The sequence below is a fragment of the Chrysemys picta genome, chromosome 4, assembly GCF_011386835.1.
Source record: "Chrysemys picta bellii isolate R12L10 chromosome 4, ASM1138683v2, whole genome shotgun sequence".
NCBI lineage: Eukaryota > Metazoa > Chordata > Testudines > Emydidae > Chrysemys > Chrysemys picta.
The window spans coordinates 131,797,314-131,821,534 of NC_088794.1; the positions used below are offsets into that span (position 1 = coordinate 131,797,314).

General features: G+C 41.2%; 1 protein-coding gene across 6 annotated transcripts in view; it reads left to right on the forward strand.

Annotated features, from left to right (window-relative positions):
• The window catches only part of YY1 (YY1 transcription factor), a 38,329-nt gene extending 14,160 nt beyond the window's left edge, over positions 1-24,169 (forward strand). The window contains exons 2-6 of one of the 6 annotated variants that reach the window (XR_010601156.1): positions 2,758-2,920; positions 14,309-14,369; positions 19,448-19,514; positions 20,353-21,477; positions 22,993-24,169. Coding sequence is in view for 3 of the 6 variants with exons in the window: in XM_005308825.5 (XP_005308882.1) it covers positions 2,758-2,920; positions 14,309-14,369; positions 20,353-20,511; positions 22,993-23,175 (566 nt within the window). In the remaining 3 variants the exon portion in view is untranslated. Of the gene's footprint in view, positions 1-2,757; positions 2,921-14,308; positions 14,370-19,447; positions 19,515-19,786; positions 19,881-20,352; positions 21,478-22,992 lie in introns of all 6 variants that reach the window. The other 5 variants (XR_010601155.1, XM_005308826.5, XM_042858709.2 and 2 more) reach the window with 5 other exon arrangements.
• The last annotated feature ends 52 nt before the right edge of the window (positions 24,170-24,221 follow it).

The following is a 24,221-nucleotide window of genomic DNA, read 5'->3' on the forward strand; positions in this document are numbered from 1 at the left end:
GTGGCTTGACAAAGCTACCCTAAATAAGCAGGGCAGTGGAAGTAGGATTATACTAGCAAGGAGGTTATTTCTAACACTGTACGTAGTGGGCAGGTCTACACTATAGCAGGAATTGATGCTCTGAGATCGAGTCACTGGCGGTCGATTTAGCGGGTCTAATAAAGACCCACCAAATAGACTGCAGGTCGCTCTCCAGTCGACTCCTGTACTCTACCCCCGACAAGAAGGCCTGGTCTACACTGGGGGGTGGGGAGGGGTGTCTGTGTAAGATACGTAACTTTAGCTACAGGGATACCGTAGCTGAAGTCGACATATCTTATTCTGACTTACCTCCCGTCCTCACGGCGTGGGATCGATGGCCGTGGCTCCCCCGTCGACTCCTCTACCGCCACTCGCTCCGGTGGAGTTCCGGAGTCGACGGGGAGCGCATTCGAGGATCGATCTATCGCGTCTTAAAGAGACGCGATGTATCGATCCCTGATAAATCGATCGCTACCTGCTGATACGGCGGGTAGTCTGGACGTATCCGAAGAGTAAAGTAAGTCGACGGGAGTTTTTCTCCCATCAACCCCCCACAATGTAGACCCCACAGTAACTCGACCTAAGGTATGTCGACTCCAGCTACGTTATTCATGTGGCTGGAGTTGCGTAGTGTAGGTCGACTTACCACAGTAGTGTAGACCTCGCCACTGTGAGCTGTGGTAGAGGCACTATGAACAGAGTAAAGCTGCCCCATACCTGCTAACATCATACCTGATGTTTCATTACTCTGATCCTCCCTGTATTTTTGGAAGGCTTTTTATGGATGGGAGAAGGAGAGATGGCTCTGAGTCTTTCTCCCAGCAGCGAAACACTCTGAGGTGAATACTTCCTAAGGCCTCTCCACACTGAAGAGAGCTATTAGCCAGCTCTCCCTGCTGGATCAGGGGCTTTAAAACATCAGTAGAGAGAAACCAATATCTTCACCACTTCAGCAGGCTTGGGGGTGGGTGTTGAGCAGCAGCACCAGGGACTCCTCCCTGCTCCCAGGCCTGGTGGGAACAGGGAATTGAAAGGAGGACCCGCAGAGCTGGTAGAGAGGAATACTCCCTAATCAGCTTTCTGATCAAAGGTCTGAGTGATCCCTGTCCTTTAAAAAGAAGAACAGGAGGACTTGTGGCACCTTAGAGACTAACAAATTTATTAGAGCATAAGCTTTCGTGGACTACAGCCCACTTCTTCAGATGCATATGCATATGCATCCGAAGAAGTGGGCTGTAGTCCACGAAAGCTTATGCTCTAATAAATTTGTTAGTCTCTAAGGTGCCACAAGTCCTCCTGTTCTTCTTTTTGCGGATACAGACTAACACGGCTGCTACTCTGAAACCCTGTCCTTTGTTTACACAGTGATATAGGGAAGTGGGAGCACAGTTTGATGTCCATGCTGGAAGAGGAAGCCCCTCAGCATGTGCAGGAGATTTCATTGGCTATCCTTTGCTCTCATGTTGTGTGATTAGGAAGGCAGCCAACAGAGTTGTCTCCACTGATTCATGCATTTTCCTTGTGTAGTACCTGTATGAAGGTCTGAAAACTAGTTTATAGGAAACAAACCCTAGAGTTGGCAGGACTGATGCCAAAGTAGACAGTAAAGATATCCCGTTTAGGCCATGTTTACACTACAGCGGCACAGCATAGTCCAGCAGTTCTCAAACTGTGGGTTGGGACCCCAGTCATTCAGGACCCCATTTTAATGGGGTCGCCAAGGCCAGCATTAGACTTGCTGGGACTCAGGGCTGAAGCCCAAGCTCCACCCTCACCCCAGGCAGCAGGGCTCGGGCTCCCTCCCTCCCTGCCTCCCACCCCCCTGTGTCATATAGTACCTTTGTTGTCAGAAGAGGGTCCTGGTGCAATGAAGTTTGAGAACCCATGGCGTAGGCGCTTCCTATATTTATGGAAGGGTTTTTTCCATAGCTGTATGTAATCTAGTTATTGCCTCTCAGAGAGGTAGGTTGATGGAGGAAGTCTTCTGTTGATCTAGCTGCAGCTACTGTGGGGATAGGGTCAACCTAAACAGGTTACACATGGTGCAAAACTTTTCATAGCCCTGAGCAATGTAGCTAGGTTGACCTAAGTTTTAGGTGTAGACTAGGCCTACGCTAGACAAATTGGGGTTTGCTGCAGGGAAACAGGTCAGGAATAGGAAGGTAGATGTGTTTTTTGTCTTCCATGATCATCTACATACCTATTGGCTCTGGCTACTTTATAAAATCCTCCACTACATCTTCAGTATTTTGCCTTCAAAGGTGATCTGTGGAGGTGCAATGTGTTTTTACCCAGGTCACCAGACATTTTATTTGAGTATTGTGGCATACCTGTTTCCTTTCCTTTTTTTTTTTTTTTTTTAATACTTTTGCACATTCCGAGATCCACCAGTTAAATGTATGCTTCATCTCTAGGATGTTCCTAGTTATACCCCATAACTTGCACTTTACTAGATCTGTATACACATCTAATTAAAAAGTGTGTGCATGTGTTCACCGCGCCTCAGAAAATGTGTATTGTGGTTTTTTATAACTTGTGGAGCTGATTCCTGTTGACTCCTTACAAGTAGCATAGGAGTCTAGAAGTGCACTGAGATTGGTTGGAGAACTTTAGAATTTTACTTGTAGCAATAGCTAATTTGCATTGAAATATTGGCCATGCAAGATGCCTAAAGATAGTATTCATGGTGTTTGATTTAATATATGTAAACATCCAGGGTAATTTTATCTATTTCAGATGATAAAAAAGACATTGACCATGAAACAGTGGTGGAAGAACAGATCATTGGCGAGAACTCTCCACCTGATTACTCAGAGTACATGACAGGAAAGAAACTTCCTCCTGGAGGAATACCTGGCATTGACCTTTCAGACCCCAAGCAGCTAGCTGAATTTGCTAGGTAAGTCACAAAAGAGCATCTGTTAAATCTAAAATGACTATCATTCCATGGTTTTCTTAAATAAAACCTTCAAAAAACATGAATACTAGTTGTCAAATTACTTTTGCCTGTTCCATTGTGACCTATATTACTTCACGTAAAGAGCCTGTGAAACAAGCAGTTAAAAGTAACAGGAACTTGGGTCCTTATAACACAGTATTCTCAATATTTTGTTTCCATTTCCCAAATGCTATAGTCTTTTTTAAAATATTTGATTTTATCAATGCCAGATAATTTTTTTACTCTTTAGTCTTTGTGGCAGACAGGAATCAGATACCTTGAGAAGTTACATCTTTACACATGTCCTTACTATTGCTGTTTTGAAAGATTACCTGGGACTAAAAATGCATTTGAGTGAGAGGTGGCTACTTCCTTGTTAAATTTGACAAATCAAACGTGCTGCACTCAAAAGTTGTCCAGTACAATAAGAACAGGCCAGTAGTGTTCAGTATGAAGATCTAGTTATTAATTTTATTTTCATTCTTGACCACCTCAACCCCTATCAATGTTTGTGGGTTCTACAACTTGCTCCACTATATCAAACCAATCTGTTGATCCTTTTTTTTCTTAATAATGGAAAATATCTTTTGTATTGTGTTTATCGCAAAAAACTTAACGTAAAAAAAAATGGTAAAAGTTGCATAGTCAGCACTTAAAAGCTTAGGAAACATCAGTTCAGGTTGCCTGTACCATCTTAACTTGGCCCATTGTGCATATGCATTATGATACAGCATCTAATTACATGATCACTCACTGGTTGAGTGTGTAGGCATCCTTAATTCTGGCATTTCCTAAACTTTGAGCATTTGAGTAATCTTGTTTTTAAAACTGAAATATTAGCCCATGTGGTACGGTACCGCATGATTTGTCGGCAAGGCTTGGGGAACATTAGATCCACAGCCCAGATTTCTACTACTTGAGACAATAGCGAAATTAGTAGCAGTAGTCAGCTGTTACCTCTGTATGGGCCAGCCACTAGAAGGGGAAGAGATGTACAGTAGAACCTCAGAGTTACAAACACCAGCGTCACGAACTGACCAGTCAACCACATACCTCATTTGGAACCGGAAGTACACAACCAGGCAGCAGCAGAGACCATCAAAAAAAAAAAAAAAGCAAGTACAGTACTGTGTTAAACATAAACTACTAAAAAAAAAAAAAAAAAAAATTGGAAAGCAGCATTTTTCTTCTGCATAGTAAAGCTTCAAAGTTGCATTAAGTCAATTTCAATTGTAAACTTTTGAAAGAACCGTAACGTTTTGTTCAGTTACGAACAATCTCTGTTCCCAAGGTGTTTATAACTCTGAGTTTCTACTGTAACTTCTGCCAGTGGGATTCACAGCTGTTTGCTAGACCGCAGGGGAATACTGGGTTCCATTCCAGGTTTTGGTGGGGAGTGTACATAGACCCTTCTGTCTCTGCTCCCTCTGCTCCTGTTCCCCTTCCATAGTCTACCTCTGCTGTTGTCATCCCCTTATGCTGCTTAGGTGCTAGCAGAGTAGCACTGAGAAAACCGTATACAGTCTTCCTGCTGTTGTTTCTGGTATCAAAGTGGCTCCCCAGCAGCTGGGAGGAACAACTGTGGGAAAAACGTTTGTCTCCATGGTGCGTCATCCTCAAATTTTGAGCATGCCCCATGTGCCGTTAAGCTGGCCTGTAGGAAATGTGTGGCAATAGAGTATGCACAGTGCATATAAAATCTGACTGTAAGGCTGCCAGCTTCTACCAGCCTTTACCGAAAATATGAAAATGCAATTTCCCCCCCTCCCTCCCAAATTCTTATGTTGGCCAAATTTGTGCAGGCTTTCACAAGGATAGCAAAAGGTACATTGCTGACAGGATTGGAGCATGGACTTGAAATATGATAGTCAAAGTGTGGAGGTACTGGAGCGTCTCAAATGGTGGTAAGAATTTTTTAATATGGGCAAAAATAGATATTTTCCCTGTCCTGATGCTAGTGTCAAGAAGGAGTTAAAATTCAGCCAGGAAAAAAAAACAAAAAAAACCTGTTAAAAATCAAGGATATAGTTAGCATTGTTCTTTCTTACTGATGAACTGACCACCCTCAAAGCCCCCAGCTTTCTGTAAGCACTCATCCCTACCCCTCCCCACTCCGGATCTTCGCCCCGAAAGTAGTCACAAATAACTGATGTAATCAAAATGGGTTCAGCTGTATTGTTCCTACTGTTATCTTTGTTAAAAGTTTTTTCTTTATAACAATGTTTGCCCCTATAAATACAAAATAAATGCAAATAAATTAATAAAATGTATATAACTGGCCACTATGGCACCATATTTTTAAAGCTGCTTGTCAGTCTTCCCGATACTGTAAATAAACCCCCTTCAATATAATCTCTGCTTGCCAAATTCTTAGGCAAAATTTTTTTTTTAACACTAGGCAATGTTTCAACTGTGGGGTTTATTTATTTATTTATTGGGGAAAAAATTCCAGTAAGTCAGCCTGCAGCAGACATGAAAAGTTCAGCCTGAACATTAACTATAGGTGGTTCCATCTGAGTGGCTTATAATATTTCATAACTTATGAAGTGTTGGTGTATATACTCCCACATTTGCTATCGGTCATAATAAACTAATTTCAAAAAATAAGATTACGTTACAAGAAAAACACTTGCTTTGATCTTAACGTATGTCAGCATTATCTAGAATTTTTGTCAAAGCAAGTTTAGTTCTGTATGCTATCCCGCATATACCTATTGCTGTGGGTTGCATCCATCAGGCTAGTATCTGGGTGTTCATTTGTTTTTAAAATGAATTTAAATGCTTGGTTTTGTTGTGCTACTTTATAACTGAGTGTGGTTACCTGCTACAGAATCTATTTAATGCTCTTCTAAAATTTTTTTTAATGTGAATTATTCCTGCAAATACTGGATGTTGCTATGCTGTGGCTTGTCTGACTACTCAAACTGTTCTCTTACTGATGAATTGTCTGTTGTCAGGGTTAGTTTTTTGAGGTTTTTAGCTTTAACTGGCACATGACTTCTGTTGGGTCTTTTTACTAAAAAAAAATAATGTACTGCATATGTTACCTTACAGAGAAAAAGAGATTTCTAAGCAAATATTGATGATGTTTTCAAATTATGAACTAATTTTTTTGCTATCCTAGAATTTTTAGCAAGTATCATTATAAATCAACAGCTAAATTAAGTTTTTGAGCATACAATTGCTATTCAGATTTTCCTTGAAGTCACTTATGTTTTTACAGTTATTCCATCTGTTTTTATACTGGAGCCATTCCTGTGGTATCTGAACACCTTAGGAATGCTGTCAAAATTGACAAGCCTCAAACTTGAATTACCAACCATTATGTGTTCATCACAGTCAGGAAAACCTAATCATGTCACCGCCTGCTGGTATGATTGTGTTGCATATGAAGAATAGGATGGACAAAACCTTCCTAAAACAGTGAACGCTTAGAGGTTTTCAGTCAGTAGAGCATCACTTTCAAGAAATCCCTTCTTTTTGTTACCGCCTTTGCAGTTGTGTTATAAAGTTTATAGGGCCAGTTTTAGAGAGAACTAGTGACAATGTGTATAATTCAGTTTTATAAAACTATGGTGGATGGCACAGTAAATAAGTTCTAATCTTCTGATGCCCATACATTGCTGTTTAGTCCTGTTTGTGTTTGGGTCAATGGAGGGTGGGGGCGGAAATCAACTTGAATGATGCAGGATCAAGCTCTAATTTTCCCTTGGTTAAAGTTTACTACTGATTCAGTTTTTACCTTGATTAAGATTCTCAAGTACAAGGAAAGGGAATTGTGAGTACAGAACAGGGAGAGAATAAAAAGTGAGATAAATGAAATTTGACAGTTGATTAGGGCATATTAAGGGCTTGGCGGCTTGGTTTTTGCTACAGTAGCAAATGGTCATATTTAGTGTGTGGTTTCTCAGTTATAGTGACTTAAGGAGTTCTAAAATTTTACTCATCTAGTAATACTTTGAAAGTGACAGTGAACTTGAAATCCAGTCAGTTTAAAGAATTGATGAAGTAATTTATGGTACCAAATCTACCCCAGTCCCATTGGCAGTTTTCATGGTTTAACAATCCAGTCATATTTTACTAGCTTTAAAAATGCGTTTTCTCTTCCTTGTTGCTGTGTACAAACTTAAAGGGGAAATGGGAAAACTGGCTAGCCAATGTTATGTAGGGCTGCTGTGGTTGCCTCCGTTCCTTAAATTGATAGGAGGGTGTGCAGTAGTGATTTGCAGAAATCACCTTACCAAGCTCACTATTGAGGCATCTTATTGATCCTCAAGAACGAAGTTCTGAGGCTAAGGTTCATTTCCAAACCCACAGGCAGCTGTGGGTCAGTTAACACTATAGGTGCCCTTGGGTACCGTAGCAGAGTTTTTTTCATGCTTATCTGTAATACATTCTGCTACTCAAGCCTTTATGTTGGGTTTGCAGTCATGTTTAGTAGTCAACTTCAGACAAACTTCCAGTATTTAGGACATTCTCCTATCACTTTTTTTAAAGATGCCATTTCACTTACTCTCTCTTAAAATCTAATCTCTGTTGAGAGCATGTGTTGCTGTTACAGCAAGTAGCCAGATGGTCCCTTAAAAGCCATTTGCCCTATAGCTTGTGGTGGTGATGGTTGTTCCTTTGTCTCTGATGTATGGAGCTGGAATATTGGACCCTTGTTTAAACCTTGCAGGAACTAGTACAGCTATGCCTGAAAGTAGTTCATAATTTCTAAAATAGCTGAAAATATTGTACACCTCTACCCCAATATAACGCGGTCCTCGGGAGCCGAAAAATCTCACCGTGTTATAGGTGAGACAGTGTTACATCAGGGTAGGGAGAGGAACCGCTCCCCGCCCCAGCTCACCTCTGCTCTACCTCCTCCTTGAGCACACCGCCGCCGCTCCACTTCTCCCTCTCTTCCAGGCTTGCTGCGCCAATCAGCTGTTTGGGCCCGGCAAGCCGGGGAGGAAAGGGGAAGAAGCAAAGCAGTGGTGGCGTGCTCAGGGGAGGAGGCAGAGATGAGCTGGAGCAGGGAGGGGTTCCTCTGCAGGGCAACCCCCTTCTCCCCCGTTACTTGCTGTGGTCCTCCCCGGGGCCCCCCCCGCCCCAGCTCACCTCCATCTCTGCCTCCTCCCACAAGCGCGCTGCAGCTCTGCTTCTCCCCCCTCCCTCCCAGGCTTGCTGCGCCAATCAGACATTTGGCGTGGCAAGCCTGGGAGGGAGGAGAAGCGGAGCTGAGCGGCGTGCTCATGGGAGGAGGAGGCGGCGGCGGCAGAGCGGAGGTGAGCTGGGGCGGGGCGCGGTTCCTCTGCACCCCCCCTTACTTGCTGTGACCCCCCTGCCCCAGCTCACCTCCGCTTCGCCCCCTCCCAGGCTTGCCATGCCAATTAGCTGTTTGGTGCGGCAAGCCTGGGAGGGAGGAGAAGCGGAGCTGCAGCGTGCTCGTGGGAGGAGGCGGAGCGGAGGTGAGCTGGGGCGGGGGGAACCACAGCAAGTAACGCAGGCGCAGAGGAATCGCTTACTGTAACACGAATTTGGATATAACTAGGTAAAGCAGCCCTATCTCCCGGAGCGCTGCTTTACCGCGTTATATCTGAATTTGCGTTATATAGGACCGCATTATATCGGGGTAGAGGTGTATATAACAAGTTACATCAGAATAGTGTGATCTGTTGGGTAGTACTATCCAGTTAAGGCATATTCTGACATGAATGGATGCATAAACTTTAGTTGTCCTTGTCACTTCCAAATCTTTATACAGGGTTTATGAAGAGTGCTGGCATTATTTGTGTTAAACAGGACCAGAAAATATAAATAACTATATACCTCAAACAGTGTGACTGATTTTTTTTTTTTCTCTTCAGTTTGCTTATTACAGGCCAACAATTGTGTTTGGGGATTTAAAATTTAAAATGTGAATGATTTTAAGCTCTTTAAATGGTCTACTATTTAATAGATACACTCCTATAGATTTTATGTCTTTGCATGGGATGGTGAGAATCCCTTTAAATGAAAGACTAAAATGGAGCATTTTCTAAATTTGGTGTTAAGCGAAACTTATGTTGAAGTATAAAAATTCCATGATTGTCTGGTACTAGAACCTAGTGGAAGTAAACAGTAGCTGTAATTCTGGCAGTTATGAACAGTGGTGGCTTATTTTTCCCTTTTCTTTAAAAAATAAATACATTTACTTAAACTTACTTTTTAAAAGTTGGCCTCTGATTTTTTTTTTTTTCTAAGCACTGTTTGTGGCTGAACTGCTTAGAAACAGCAAAAGTACAAACTAAGAAAGAGGAAGTAAAATGTGAAGAAAGAAAAAGGGGAAAATATAACGGGTGGGAAGTTGCCACAGCCCTGAGTCTTAGTCATAACGTTCTTCCTTGTTTAGCTTCTCCCTTTTTTTCCTTTTGGCCCCTCTGTTCTTTCATTCACACTTTTCTCCACTTCTGCATGCTGTCCAAGCAGTAATCCCCTTCCTCTCCTGCATCCCCTTCACGCCTCCCTAGTGCACTCATTGAATGAGGGCCAGTAGTGGCAACTCTCCTTGCAGTTGACCCCATCTCCCAGAATTGATAGAGAAAAGGAGAGGGAACTATTTTAGCCATTGGTCATGTCAACTTCTGCCACCAACTGAAGTGCTCTGGGCACTCCATCCCTGGAATGAGGGCAGGCCTACACTACAGAATTACTTTGCTACAATTACATTGATCAGGGGTGTGAATTTTTCACACCTCTGAGTGATGTACTTATAGCGACCTAAGCGCCAGTGTAGATAGCGCTATGTCAGCGGGAGAGCTTCTCTTGACCCCATAGCTACTGCTTCTCGTGGAGGTGGACTAACTACGCTAACGGGAGAATTCTCTCCCATTGATGTAGAGTCTTCATGAAAGCGCTACAGTGGCACAGCTGCATTGGTGCAGCTGTGCTGATGCAGTTTTAAGTGTAAACCTGCCCCAAGTCTCCTAGGTTAATAGCCGTAAAGACATTTGTGATTGTTATGCTTGAGTGGGGTTTTTTCCTCACAAAAATGGCGCAATTGTACGTTCTTTTCAAAATAAGGTACCTTGTTCTGCTCAACTGTGTGAGAATGTGGCCTTCACAGTGCAAAACATTAATTGTTTTCTCTACTTGCAACAGAAATAATTGCATTTTCCAGAGCCTTGAATTGAAGGAGAAATTCTTATTCCATTTTATTGCAACTCGCTCTACCTTACTGTGACCCAACTATGCTAAAACACTAACTAGAACACCAGGATTAAAAACTCTTTAAAGATCATAGATTGTATTAGGGCAGCTTTGTACCACTCTCGTGGTGCAAAATTTAAAAATGACTTCTTAAAGACCCAAATCTCCTTTTTCTAATAAATTAAATATAAAGTTTAAGTTCTTCTTGCAGTAGCAATTGTCTACTAGGATTCCACTCCTGGTGAACACATGCTCTAGGTACACAAGATCAGGTTCTTTTGGCCAGCAATGTCTGATGGGGACATGTCTGTGCCCTAGATGTCCTTACACCCCTTCTTAGGGCCTAAAGGGCAGAGCAGGCCCAACCTCAGTTCTTCTTACCACCCGCAGCAGTGGCCTGCATACTTCTCTGAGCACTATGCTATTTTTAGTGTTGATGGTTAGTCTTATTGCCCCAGTGCAATCCGTGCACATACAGATTCCTTATTTTATGCATGTTCTGTTTCTTAGGCTAGACTACCACCTCAGGGACTCTAGAAGAATGATAGAAGCAAAATCTTCATGGTTTAAAACCTGCCTTAATGTGAATCTTCAGTGCCACTTAGTGATACACTCTAGGTGCCCATTTAGTTTGAGGAAACATTCCTAAGTGGTGTACTGAATGTTGCTCATTTTCAAGTGGACTCAAAAGTTTGAGGATCTCACTTAAAATTGTTCCTCTTGAAGCACTCAAGGCAAGCCTCCTTGGACACAGCTAGACCTCATTTGCCTGGTCATTCCCTGTGCATGAGTTCCCTGGTGAGCCCAGAGTCCATGCCAAGCTCTTGAGCTTCATCGACCAAGAGGCGTGGTCATCTGCCTTCATTCCAGCTTCTGAGGGCTCGGAAGAAGCAGTGCTCCAGAGCTGACCCAAGGTATAGATACCTTAAGTCTTTTGCCTTGACCCATAAGTCTGATTCATTTCTAGCTCAACAATCAAAGGGCAGTCAACAGCCTGAGAGGGGTCCCTTTGGCACCTTGGTACTGACTTTTAAGAGAGTTTTGGCAATAACCACTAAAGCTATGGACTGCATCTCTGTTGGAACCAATCCTTTATCACCCAGGGCTCCTGTTCAGGTAACCTCACAAATGTGTTCCTGAGTGTCCAATGGATTGATACTTACTGGGTCAGTACCCCGGTGATGATTTTTTTTTTTTTTTTTTTTTTTCCACAATCTGTGTGCCCAGTACCACAATCTCCTCTCTTTGAGAGCTTGAAGTTGGTGATGACTAATCCACGTTGGCCAAGTACTTTTTGAAGTGGTGACATAAATGCACTCAAGACAGTGTTTTTGAGCCATACCCTACATTTGGCAGTAAAGCTTGACTGCTCTGTCCATTCATCAACACATCAAGAAGACTTGCAAAATCCAGTTGAGTTGCAAACTTGCTGGCAACTCATGGGCATTAGTGTTGCTACCTTATGGACAGCTACCAGTTCCCTAATGATTGCACCTGCTTAATGCTGTGAAGCATCTTAGGGCTCCAGCTGTCATTGTGACAAGTTGGACTCGGTGATCAATTCGGTCCTGCATATCATCAATGGTACAACCCAGACAACTCCAGCTTCCAACATTCCAATCCTAGTTGGCATTGCTTCCCCAGTAATTGGGCATAAGGCAAGGCCCTGGCCGCATTACTGTGTGCAGCCAACTATCAAGACAGCTTACTTCATAAAATCCATATCAGAAACACTTGCTAAAGTGTTTTCTGAAATAGTTGACCCCATCAGACAACCTTTCTAAGGAACAGTGGCAACAGGTAGTGCGGGACTATATTTTGGAGCAGTGGTGCATTTCTTGGCAGTTAGACAACTCAGATCTATGTTTCCTAGGCTCTCAGGATAAGCTCTCTCAAGACCTTCAGAATAACCATATGAACCAAAAGATCCTTCTTTGTTACAATGGGATGTATTGTGGTCACAGTCCGTTTTACTTGCATCTTTATCATTGGGTCTTCCTGAGCTTCCTGTCCTGCTCCTGTGGAGCTCATGAACTGTGTGCTATTTGGTTAAAGAATGCCCTCTTTATCATATTGATGGTGGGTGGATGCACTTAACAGAGTGGCTACATCTCATACCCATGCTAGAATCTAATTAATTGTTTGTGTCATCAGAAGCCATATACCAGAAGAAGGAAAAGCATCAGCTACCAAGTTGTTGGTATAGCAGGTCAAGAAGATATCTCTGGTACTGAATTAACCCACTGCCCACTTAGGGAGAGCATAACAGACCCAGGGCACTCCTGACAGGATGACCCCTGTCTTGGAAGCCATGTATTCCTTGTCTGCATCCCTACTGGGGCACAATAGGGACTCCTCCTTCCATTACTTTTGGGTTGTACAATGCAAGTCAGAAATGGATCTGTAGTCGACAGCAGTATATGACCTAAGGCTCATGGGGAATATCCTTCCTGGTTTTACATGCACACACCCCCATGTGTCCCTCAATCCAGTATCCATACCCATATCGGCTCTGGCTTGACTGGATACCCATGGGAGTGCAGCTGTATTCATGCAAGCCTGAGTAATCTGCCTCCTTGTGGATTAGATACTGCTGCCCAAGGAGGCAGTATAAACTAACAAGTCAAGTCAACTAGTGCAGCCTTAGAGCCTCAAAGTATCAGGAGGAAAGTGATGAATGCTACAAGGGGAAGAATGAAGCAGTAAATTAACGTTGTCTTTAGCTGATGACTTCAAGGCATTCCAGGACCTCATCAGATCTATGGCAGAGACTCTAGATACACCTCTGGAAGTGGTGCAGGAGAAACCTTTCAAACACACTTCCATTGCTGGCAGGCTCGTTTTGCTTATAAATGAGGATCAGCCCACAAAAGACCTGCGACATGTGCTAGCTTCCATTTTGGCCACATCCAAGGGGGGCTGACAGGAGATTCCACATCCCTTCCAAAGAACTTGGAGTACTTTTATTCCCACTCAGTATCAAAGTTGTTTCTGGAAGCTGCGGTCCAAGAGAGATCAAAGTGGCAGGAGTCTCCCAAATCTATATCTAAGGGGACAAATATTTAATATTGGCCTCTTCAATCTAGCAGAGAAAAGTATAACATGATCCAATGGCTGGAAGTTGATGCTAGACAATTCAGACTGGAAAGAAAGTGTAAATTTTTAACAATCTCAAAAATTGTGGTGGATTCTCCATCACTGGCAATTTTTAAAATCATGATTGTATGTTTTTCTAAAAGATAAGCGCTAGGAATGATGTTGGGGAAGTTCTGTGGCCTGTTATCAGATGGTCAGGCTAGATAATCCTAGTGGTCCCTTCATCCAATGTTTCAAGTTCAGAATGGTGACTCTGACCTCTATAGTTCCCTCATTAGATCCCTCAAGACTGTTTTGTGGTTCTCAATCTGCAAGATGCCTATTTTCAGATATCCATTCATCCGGCCCACAAGAAACTTTTTGGATTCCTAGTGGAAACATCTCTCTATCAGTACAGGTCCTGTGCTCTCTCCACAGTTCTGCACTTTCACTATAGAGATTGCACTACAGTACTTGTATTTTTTCAATTCACCTCATACTATTTCTTTTCATCTTTTTTACAGTGCAGATATTTGTAATAAAATAGAGAGCATTGTACACTTCGTGTTCATGTTGTAATTGAAATCAGGATATTTGGAAATGTAGAGAAAATCCAAAAATATTTATAATAAATTTAAATCGGTATTCTGTTTAACATTGCATTTAAAACTGCGATTAATAGCAACTATTTTTAATCTAGTTTTGTTAGTCGCTTGTTAACGGCGATTAATTGACAGCCTTACTTTAAATGTACAGTGTTCTGTATCTGAAAGATACTTATGTAAAGATCTTCAGATTTTAAAGTTTGTGTTGTATGGACTAAACTGCTTTTCCAAAATGCAAAAATATACTGTTACTGTATTTTTATATATATATCTATATCCTCCCTACAACATTAAACTCCAAGTGCAGTTGATGTGTATGTAACTTGCAGAATTTTTTTTTTAATAGTAAAGCAAACAGTTTCCGATGAAGTGGGCTTTCACCCACGAAAGCTTATGCTCCAATACATCTGTAGTCTTAAAGGTGCCATAGGACTCTGAGTTTTAGGAAGGTTGCTTCTGCACACTTACCAGTGTTTTCTTCTTTTGTTTTTGTAAGAATGAAGCCACGAAAAATTAAAGAAGATGATGCTCCAAGAACGATAGCATGTCCTCACAAAGTAAGTGAAGCTCTCAGAACTTAAAGCATTTCAGTGGTCAGTCACTTGTGGAACTGAATTTTGGGTGGCTCACTTTTTTTCTGTTAGGGAAGGACTAAGCTGAATATTTGTATTAAAGCTAAATATAGAGGCCTATTACTTTAAATACAGTTGCTTCTTTAGGTGCTTTCCAGATGCTAAAAGATTTCCTCAACTCTCCCTACAAACTGAATGTCCTAACACAAAAGGGAACCTTGTTTGCATGTAAGGTGATCATAGGAGTGTGGCAAGACCCTTTGTCCCTGTAATGTAATTTTCCGTCTGATTACATGAAATCCTCATTAATCCTCTAGACTCCACCCGAACTATATTCCTTTAAATTTCTGTACTGCTTTTGTCTCACACCTGGGCTCATGATATTGAGAACTTGGAGGCTCATTGGAGGACTTCATTCAGTAAAGATCAAGGATATGTGTATGTTGCAGCTGGGAACTAGCCTCCCAGCTCAGGTACGCAGATTTGTGCTAGAAATAGCTGCGTGGGCATTGTGGCACTGGCAGAGGCTCAGGCTAGGTACCTGAGATCAAGCTTCTCTTAGGGGAATTCTGTGCCACTGCACAGTGCAGAAATGTTCAGAAATTAATGTTGTGCACGCAGAATTTCCTTTTTTTCCTCATAGAAATGAACTGCAGAGATGTTGGCCGCCACTAGAGGCCACTGGACCCAGCACAAGGCTAGGGGGAAGAGGAGGGAACTGGAGGGTTCCCAATAGCTGCAGTTGTCAGCATGCCCTGAAGGAAGGAGGTGGTAGCATGCAAGTCTTGGACCCAGGCTCGGCTCTGGGAAGGAAGGGTGCAGAAGAACTGGGTTGTCGTAGGGGTTTCTTTAACACTCTACTCGTGGAGGAATTTTTGACATGTATTTTGAAATAAATTACCAAATAATTCAAACTGGCATGATTATATAGTGGTGTTTTTTTGACAAAATCTGCAGAATTTTAAAATATTGTGCGCATAAATCCCCCAGGAGTAGCTCAAGCCTACCCTGGCGCCAAGCTTGTCTGGCTAGTGTGAGCCTCTGCCAGTGCCACAATGTCCACACAGCTATTTCTATCACATTAGTGTGGGCCCCTCTAGCACAAGTCTCTGTCCAAGCTGTACGGCTGGCTCCCAGCTGCAATGTAGATAAACCCCTAGACCAGTGGCTCAACCTTTCCAGACTACTGTACCACTTTCAAGAGTTTGATTTGTCTTGTGTACTCCCCAAGTCTCACCTCACTTAAAAACGTACAAAATGAGACACAAAAATACAAGTGTCACAGCACTCTATTACTGAAAAATTGCTTACTTTCTCATTTTTACCATATAATAAAATCAATTGGAATATTAATATTGTACTTACATTTCAGTGTATAGTATACAAAGCAGTATAAACAAATCGTTGTCTATGAAATTTTAGTTTGTACTGACTTCACTAGTGCTTTTTATGTAGCCTGTTGTAAAACTAAGCAAATATCTAGATGAGTTGATGAACTCCCGGAAGACCTCTGAGTATCCCCAGATGTACATGTACCCCTGGTTGAGAATCACTGCCCTAGACAATTTAATCATCAGATCTTTTCTGCGGTCACTACTTAAATAAAGGAGAGCACTCTGGTCCCTTCTCTTATGGTTAGAACTTCTGTAAGTTGTCTTTTGGTAGCTACCATACACTGTTGTTGCAATATCTTGTCCATGGTAATTTAGAATACTTATTTGATGGCATGAACCTGTTCTGAAAACTATCCAAAGTGTATTCCTGAGATCTAGGTGTACCCAGCCTTGATATGAAGTCATTATAGGTTGTGGGGCTTGGTTTCTAGTTAGGGTAAGCCTAAGAATACTTGCCTATGCAGATATTTAATAGTGCACATTACAGATCAGGAACATAGACAGATTTGTTCCTTACTAGCCTTGAGCCCAAGCATCTACTCTGGGAACATTGAGCTCCTATTCAGGGGCTCTATATTTTTCAGGATGTAGGTTCACCTTTCCTTAAAGTTGTACTTGGAGACCCAGAGTTAAATTATTCTTCCTCTGAGGAGAGATGTTTGTTCTTCACAACTTTATACTTCTGATAAACCATTATATTGTCTACGTTAAGTGGGAGAAGAAAAGTAATGCTTCCTTATTGCTTCTTTTCCACTCCCCAAAAGTTCCTTTATCAGTGTAGAGCAGTGGTTCCCAGACTGGGGTTCGTGAACCCCTGGGGGTTCACGAAATGTTACAGGGGGTTCTCAGGAAAAAATTCCCTAATGGCGGACAGAGCTGTCCCTAGGGACTTCAGACAGCACGGGGCCAGCAGCCTGAAGCCCTTGGACTTCCAAGAGCTAAGCAGATCAAAGCAAGTATATCTATCATACTGAGGAGATTTAAACTTCAAGACTCCTTATAAGAAATGGAAAAGGGAGGTGGATATTTTTTGCTGTTTTTAAAATTAAATAGGCAGGTAGTATTGTTTTTAAAATTATTATGAAGAACAAATTTAAGCTTTGTTGTAACGTGCGTTGTTTGCCTGGACTACTCAAGACCTGAATGCTTATGTAGGAGGAACTCTTTGAGTTGGCTTCTTAAATACCTTCATGCTGTTTCAAATCTGATACTCCTTGATGAAACATAGGAGCTTTGTCTTATAACAGGCTTATTCAAAGTGATACAAGCTACGGAAGTGAGATCTTGGAAGAGTGTTGCCATTTTCATAATGTAATAATAATAGTGTAATTATAAATAATAATTCATAATTAATAGTGTGTAATCATGTAATAAAAACAAATTTTATATTTCCAAGATCACTGCTTTTATAATTTATACTCAGGTAAAGGAGAAAATCCCTGGAAATATTCATTTTTAGGAGGGGGTTCGCGAGACTTGACATTTTAGTGAAAGGGGTTCACAGGTTGTTAAAGTTTGGGAACCACTGGTGTAGAGGTAACTCTTAGGACAACTTTGTTACTTCTGTGTAACCAAGAAATACCTCTTAAGACTTCCCTTCTCCTTTCCACTGAGTAGTTGGGATTTTAAAATCAATATAAATAGTTTTTTTTCATGCCACCCATTTGTGAAGTTTAACTTTTGAATAAAGACAAGGAAATCTTGAAGCCTGTGGGGAAAACTTTTTTTATTTAGAAGTGGTGGCTCCTTGGTTTTTCAGAATGTAAGACATATTCAGATACAGTTATCGCCAGTTTGGCAGAAGTAACTCCCAAAGAGGAAGCCTACACATTTGCAGATTGGAAGGTGGATCACTCAATCAGTTGCGGTTTTCAAACTTGTACTCCATGTAGTTGTATGGTACTACAAGTTCTGAGTTATTTTCATGTACACTTCAAAATTCATATGGGATCTGAAACTCATTAACAAAACTTAAGAATTTATGAAAGTTTCTGACATCCTTTGAGGGACCTTTGACAGCTGAGTTCATCTGTATTCCCATCTTACGTTTATTCAACCGGGAAGCCCTGGTAGCTCAGTTAATTTAGCTGGGTTGAATTTGTAAGAAGCGTGTTTGTCTTTACCATGAAATGCAGTTTTGATCCCACAAATCCATTGCCCCATCCTTTATGCTGGATAGTAGAGGTAATGTTTTTGGTATGAGTGACTAAAAGTCATCTGGTTGGATCTTCTGTGTATGTAGGGCCCTATGAAATCAGTTTTATTATGGATTTTTGGATTTATTTTAATTTTGTGGGTTTTTTCCATTTTTAAAATAATTCCACCTTTATGGTCTTTTACATCAAAATTGTTTGATACATTGGCAACAATTAAGTAGCCTTACTGTAAATGTATTGTTCAGAATTGGATTGCAATGGGAAAAATTGATTTTACCAGAAAAAAATATAATAATTCTACAATCTAAACAAAACATCTGGCAGATATACAGTACAAGCTAAAAGTAATACATTTTAAATTGCTTTTTAAAGTAGCATTTGGTAATATGACCAAACTGACATTGCTGAACAGTAACACAAGAAGTCCACAAAACTGTGTTGGGGGAGTGTCGGCACAGTCTCTCTTTAAGCAGAGCAACTCACCAGCCTGAACACTTGCTTAGACGGCAGCTGTAGCAATCACTCCTGAGCCAGAGGCTGGTGTACAGACAGGTGCCCCCCTGTTCTCCCATGTGGCTCAGTGGAGACTGAGTACACCAGCGGGGGGAAGGAGACGCCCCAACCCCCAGGCCGGCTGTGCACAGCAGATCAGAAGGCTTGACTCTTAACCTGCCTGCCCCTGCGGTCCAAATGCTGGGGAGAGCAGAATTCCGCATTAATGTTTTGATTCTGTCCATGTTCTCATTAATGCGGATTTCATAGGGCCCTATGTATGGTTGTTAGCCAAAGAGGTATTAGGGGACTTTTTCATAATCCATTTGGCTTGTTATTTCTGATGTAATGGCTTATGTATGAAATATGAAGCCTCTAGATTATTAACATTGTAGCTAGTCGTCATCCTTTTGTAGACTAGATTTGTAAAGAGGTGCTTTTTCAGAATGATTAGAGTCTGGGCTTGCTCAGCGGTATAGAAGGTGAGGCTGCCTGGTAGTGTTAGGGGAGGGATTCAAGAGACACTGGCTCTGTTTCCCCATCTGTAAAATGGGGAGGGTATTGACCACTTTTGGTAAATCCTTTGAGATCTGATGAAAAAGCTAGTTGGTAATATTTATAAGTAATTAACTTCTGTCCCTCGTCTGTCTATTGGTTTCTGTTTAGTGGTATTTAAAGTTGGTAAGGGGATTGGAAAACCTTCCATTAAAAAAGGATGTCTAGGGGATGGCAGAAGCAGCAGGCAAACGAAGGAATGGAGCACAGTCTATCAGTAAGGAAGGGGATAGAAGAAATGTATGGTGAAAGAGTTGGGAATTTTAAAGATAGCATGAATTTTGAACAAATGATATCTAGGACAACAGGATTCTGTAAAAATGATCATAATTTTCTATTTTCCAAATCTCAGCAACCAGTAAAGATAGAATGGGAAATTCATAGATTAGGGGTGCAGAAAGGGAATAGCTCAATCAAGAACCGTTATGTCTAGGTAGGACTTCAGCCTAATTTTGTCTGTCTTTAGTCTCTCTGCAAATGCAATATTCAAAAAATAAGTGAATCTGCAGAGGCGGGATCTTCAAGAAGCAGGGGTGAGTTCCCATTACTTGAGGTTATAGAGTCTTGTTGCTCAGGAGTGAAATCTGTATTCTGCCTTCCTGTGATGCAGCTACCAGGTGTTGGTCTTCAGGCTTCATGACCCAGCAGCACCAGATCTATTTTCCCCCTCCCTAGAAACCACACAGCTGTTACCTTTGTAATTCTAGTCAATTCATCAGATTCATTCTGCTCTCAGTGCATTATGGAATAGATTTCTTCTGTAGCTGCTGTGTCTTGGAGACCCTCTTGCTTCTTTCTCTGTCAGGAACGGGAAACAGACAAAGAAAGAAGAAAGAGGGACAGTAGGAGATGGACAGAGCCAGACATCACTTGCACAAAGAATATGGGGCCCACCAAAGGTAGCGGTGGACTACCATCATTTTACCTTTTGCTAGCCCTTGGACTACCATAAATTTTGTTCAGTTTGTTCATCTGTGCTTTAATAGCATATAATCTTCTGGGGAAGATGCAGTGTGTGTTAATAAAACTTGACTGCATGTAGTACACTAATGTTGTATGGGTGAGTAGAGGAGTTGGATTCCCCCCTCCCCCCCACTTCTTAAATTGATATTTACTGGCTGTCCATAGTAAGAGTTTGTGTTTAATTTTACTGTAAAAGTGTTTCATTTTTAACCTAAGTCAAAGCAAAATATGTATCCATGTGAGGGAGTGTCTTTTCAGGGCCAGCTTCTATTTTAAGGTATTTTTCCAGGGAAAAGGGGGAGGGAGGAAGGGGCGGGTAACTAAACTTTCATCTACTAAAATGCTAGACATTTTATTATCGGAACTTGTTTATGTATTTACTAATTTTTTTTTATTATTCTCTTTAAGGGCTGCACAAAAATGTTCAGGGACAATTCTGCTATGAGGAAGCATCTGCACACTCATGGTCCTCGAGTACACGTATGTGCAGAATGTGGCAAGGCCTTTGTGGAGAGTTCCAAACTAAAGCGACATCAGCTAGTTCATACTGGAGAGAAGCCCTTTCAGGTATGGCCACTTTCGAGACATGCGGAGTATTCCAGTTTTAATTTATAAAAAAAAAAAAAAAAGAAAGAAAGGGTGGGGTGGGGTGCAAGAGAGACTGTGCTTACCTGGCTTCCCGGCCAGTTGAGGCAAGGAAGCAGCTTGTCTCAAAACAAAATTGCACGTGGTGACTTGACATGCAAAATCAAGACATGATCCAAAGTCTGATACTAATATCGGCCTTTCCATTGACTTTAGAGGCTTTGGATCAGATCCTTAGAGAAGTTAGAATAAGTTCTCTGTTCGCTAATGATTAATGCTTAGACAGAATTATGATTGTTTATTTCCAGGTATATTTTGGAAGTGGAGTGCATTGTAGCACACACATCAGCACATTTAAATGTAACTATCATTCTAGCCTACTTTAAGATTTTTGGAAAACTTGCAAGAAAATTAGACTTTGAATACCATATTTGAGGAAACTCTCATTGCTTCCTCTTTTTCAACATGATGTATTTTACCAGTGTAAACAAGGCCTCAGGTTATGCTCATTAGGCTGTGTAAATGGAATGTCGTCCACTATTAAGAGTCATACTATGTAGCTTGGCAGATTAAGACTGCAAAGCTGGATCACAATATATTAATTGTGTGGATTTTTGTTTTCTTTAGAGGCTGTTTTTGTAACACATTTGTAAACTGCCTGAATATCTTTGTTAAAATCTGCAGTGCGGATACTCCCCGTGGGGGGAGAAACTGTTTCATTCTCTCTCCTTTTTTTTAATGTCCCCCATGTTGTCAGCAGACACTTTTTTTCCCCCTTGTGCTGTTTGATGCATCATTGGCTAATCAGAATGCTTAGCTTTCAAGTTGAGTGTTAATCAACTTAAAATTAAAGCCATGAACTCTACTCACTGAATATCCTCTGATGCTACGACAATGTAGGAGACGCTTGAGCTCCTGCCACCAGAGGTCCCCAGCCTTCTTCATATGGTAAATATCATTCAAAAATTACTGTAGACTCTGACTTATACAACATGCAGAAATAACTGATGCACATCAGTTCAGTTAAGATATCTTACTTTCATTTGTTTAGTTCCTTCAAGAAAGTAATCTGTCACAAGACACAAACTGATATTCTAAAAATGAGATTCTTTAATACAGAAAACCTCCAAACCTACCACTGCTTCTGGTTTTAAAAAAGCCATTACATTTAATATAGTTTTCATAGAAGGTAATGCCTTGAATTCAGTAAGTTGTGGGTTTTTTTGTTTGTTTTCCCCCCTAGAAATAAATATTCCTGTGGCTGTGGAGTTTATTCATACGTTTATCTGCTTTTATTTGTAGCAAAAAAAAAAAAAAAAAAAAAACTCTGATCCAGGCTCTTGTGGCTGTTTATGTACATTAAGAACAATTGTATAAGGCATGAGTTGGCTTCTCATCTCTCCCCTGCATGGCAACAACTCATAAATAAATATCTTATCTGAACAGTAGCCCATCTGACCCACAAATAACCCATATTGTGCTGTGCCCTTCTCTTCCCAAAAACATGGTGGAAATTTTAGTCTTTGAGTCCCTGCAGTAGAATGGAGTCTAGCTGCTTTTTGGAGCAGGAGGGAAGGGGGAGTACCAAATTCTAAAGCTGAGGGCTGCTTCTTTAACTGAAAGTTTAAAGAAACCCCTATGACAACCCAGTTCCTGTTTCTCTGCTCTGCCCCCCGAACCCAGCCAGGGGACCAGACATCCACAATCCCTCTCCTCTCTCCCTCACCCCCTCCCATCCCAGCCGTGGGGCCCACCCAACCCAGACACTCACTCCCAGAGCCCAGGGAGAAACCGCCTGATGCTTAGTCCCAGGCTTACATGGAGTTTCCTGTGTGCTGCCCTCTCCTTCCCTCAAGGCATGCTGGGAACTGTAGCTGCCAGGAACTCTCTAGCTCCCTCTCCCTTCCCCAGCAGTGTCTGTGTGTGAGCTGTGCTCTGCTGGGTCCAGTGGCAGCTAGCAGGCACTGTAGCCCATTTCTGTGGGGGGAAAGGAAATTCTGCGTGCACAATGTTAATTTCTGCAAAATTCTGCACTGTGCAGTGGTGCAGAATTCCCCCAGGAGTAAAAGAGGGTGTGTGTAGAGAAAGTGCTTACTTTTTGCAAGCTTGGAGCTTTGCTTTCTTCAGAATTTTTCTTCACAGTAGTGTACTGTGTACATTGCAACTATTTGAGAAAAATACCAGCCATCAGTTTTCTCTTTAGGCTTTCACTAAAAAAATAAGCTTCGTATGTTAAATAAGATGTAATGAATGCAATGTTGATATGCAAAGACCTGCAATTATTTCTCAGGCAAAGCGCTCACTGGTTCTACTGGGAGTTTTCAGGGAAAATGGACTGCAGGATCAGGACCTAATATTTGTAAAGGGAATCCAGTAACGCAAGCAAGAAACTTTTGCTGATTTACCAAGTGTCTGTTGCTCCTGTTGAGAATGTTTTTAATCTATGACCTTTCCTTTCAACAGTGCACGTTTGAAGGATGTGGAAAGCGATTTTCACTGGACTTCAATTTACGCACACATGTGCGAATTCACACTGGCGACAGGCCCTATGTGTGCCCGTTTGACGGCTGTAATAAGAAGTTCGCTCAATCAACTAACCTGAAATCTCACATCTTAACACACGCTAAGGCCAAAAACAACCAGTGAAAGTAAGCGAGAAGAAAGCTCTTGAACTCTCAAAGCATCTTACAGGAGTATGGGAATAAATATGCCTCCCCTTTGTATATTGTTTCTAGGAAAGAATTTTAAAAAAAGAACCCTACCCACCTAAAGGACATGTTTTGATAAAGTAGTAAATAAATAAATAAAAACTTTAAGATGACGTTACTAAGATGCTCTACCTTGCTCTGTAATCCAGTTTCAAGAACACGGTGTTTTGTAAAGTGTGCTCCCAACAGGAGGGGACAATTGATGAACTTGCATCAAAAAGAGACAATTCTTTATACAACAGTGCTAAAATTGGACTTCTTTTCACATTCTTATAAATATGAAGCTCACCTGTTGCTTACAATTTTTTTAATTTTGTATTTTCCAAGTGTGCATATTGTACACTTTTTGGGGATATGCTTAGTAATGCTATGTGTGATTTTTCTGGAGGTTGATAACTTTGCTTGCAGTAGATTTTCTTTAAAAGAATGGGCAGTTACATGCATACTTCAAAAGTATTTTCCTGTAAAGAAAAAAGTTATATAGGTTTTGTTTGCTATCTTAATTTTGGTTGTATTCTTTGATGTTAACACATTTTTGTATAATTGTATCGTATAGCTGTAATGAAATCATGTAGTATCAAATATTAGATGTGATTTAATAGTGTTAATCAATTTAAACCCATTTTAGTCACTTTTTTTGGAAAAATACTGCCAGATGCTGATGTTCAGTGTAATTTCTCTTTGCCTGTTCAGTTACGGAAAGTGGTGCTCAGTTGTAGAATGTATTGTACAGGCACTGACCTTTTATTAACACCTGATAATATGTACATCCCATGTAATAGAAAGGACAACAATAAAACAGTGGTCCTAAAGAAAGAGTATGGCAGAAGATGATCTGTAAGCACAGTCTATTTTCTTTTTTTGTCCAGAATAATTATAGTTCTTGAACCTCCCAGAAATTGGAAGCTTAAATAAAACTCAAGTTTCCTTTACTTTGCATTCAATTACAATGATTTTTGATTAAGTAATACATCTGTGGCAAAA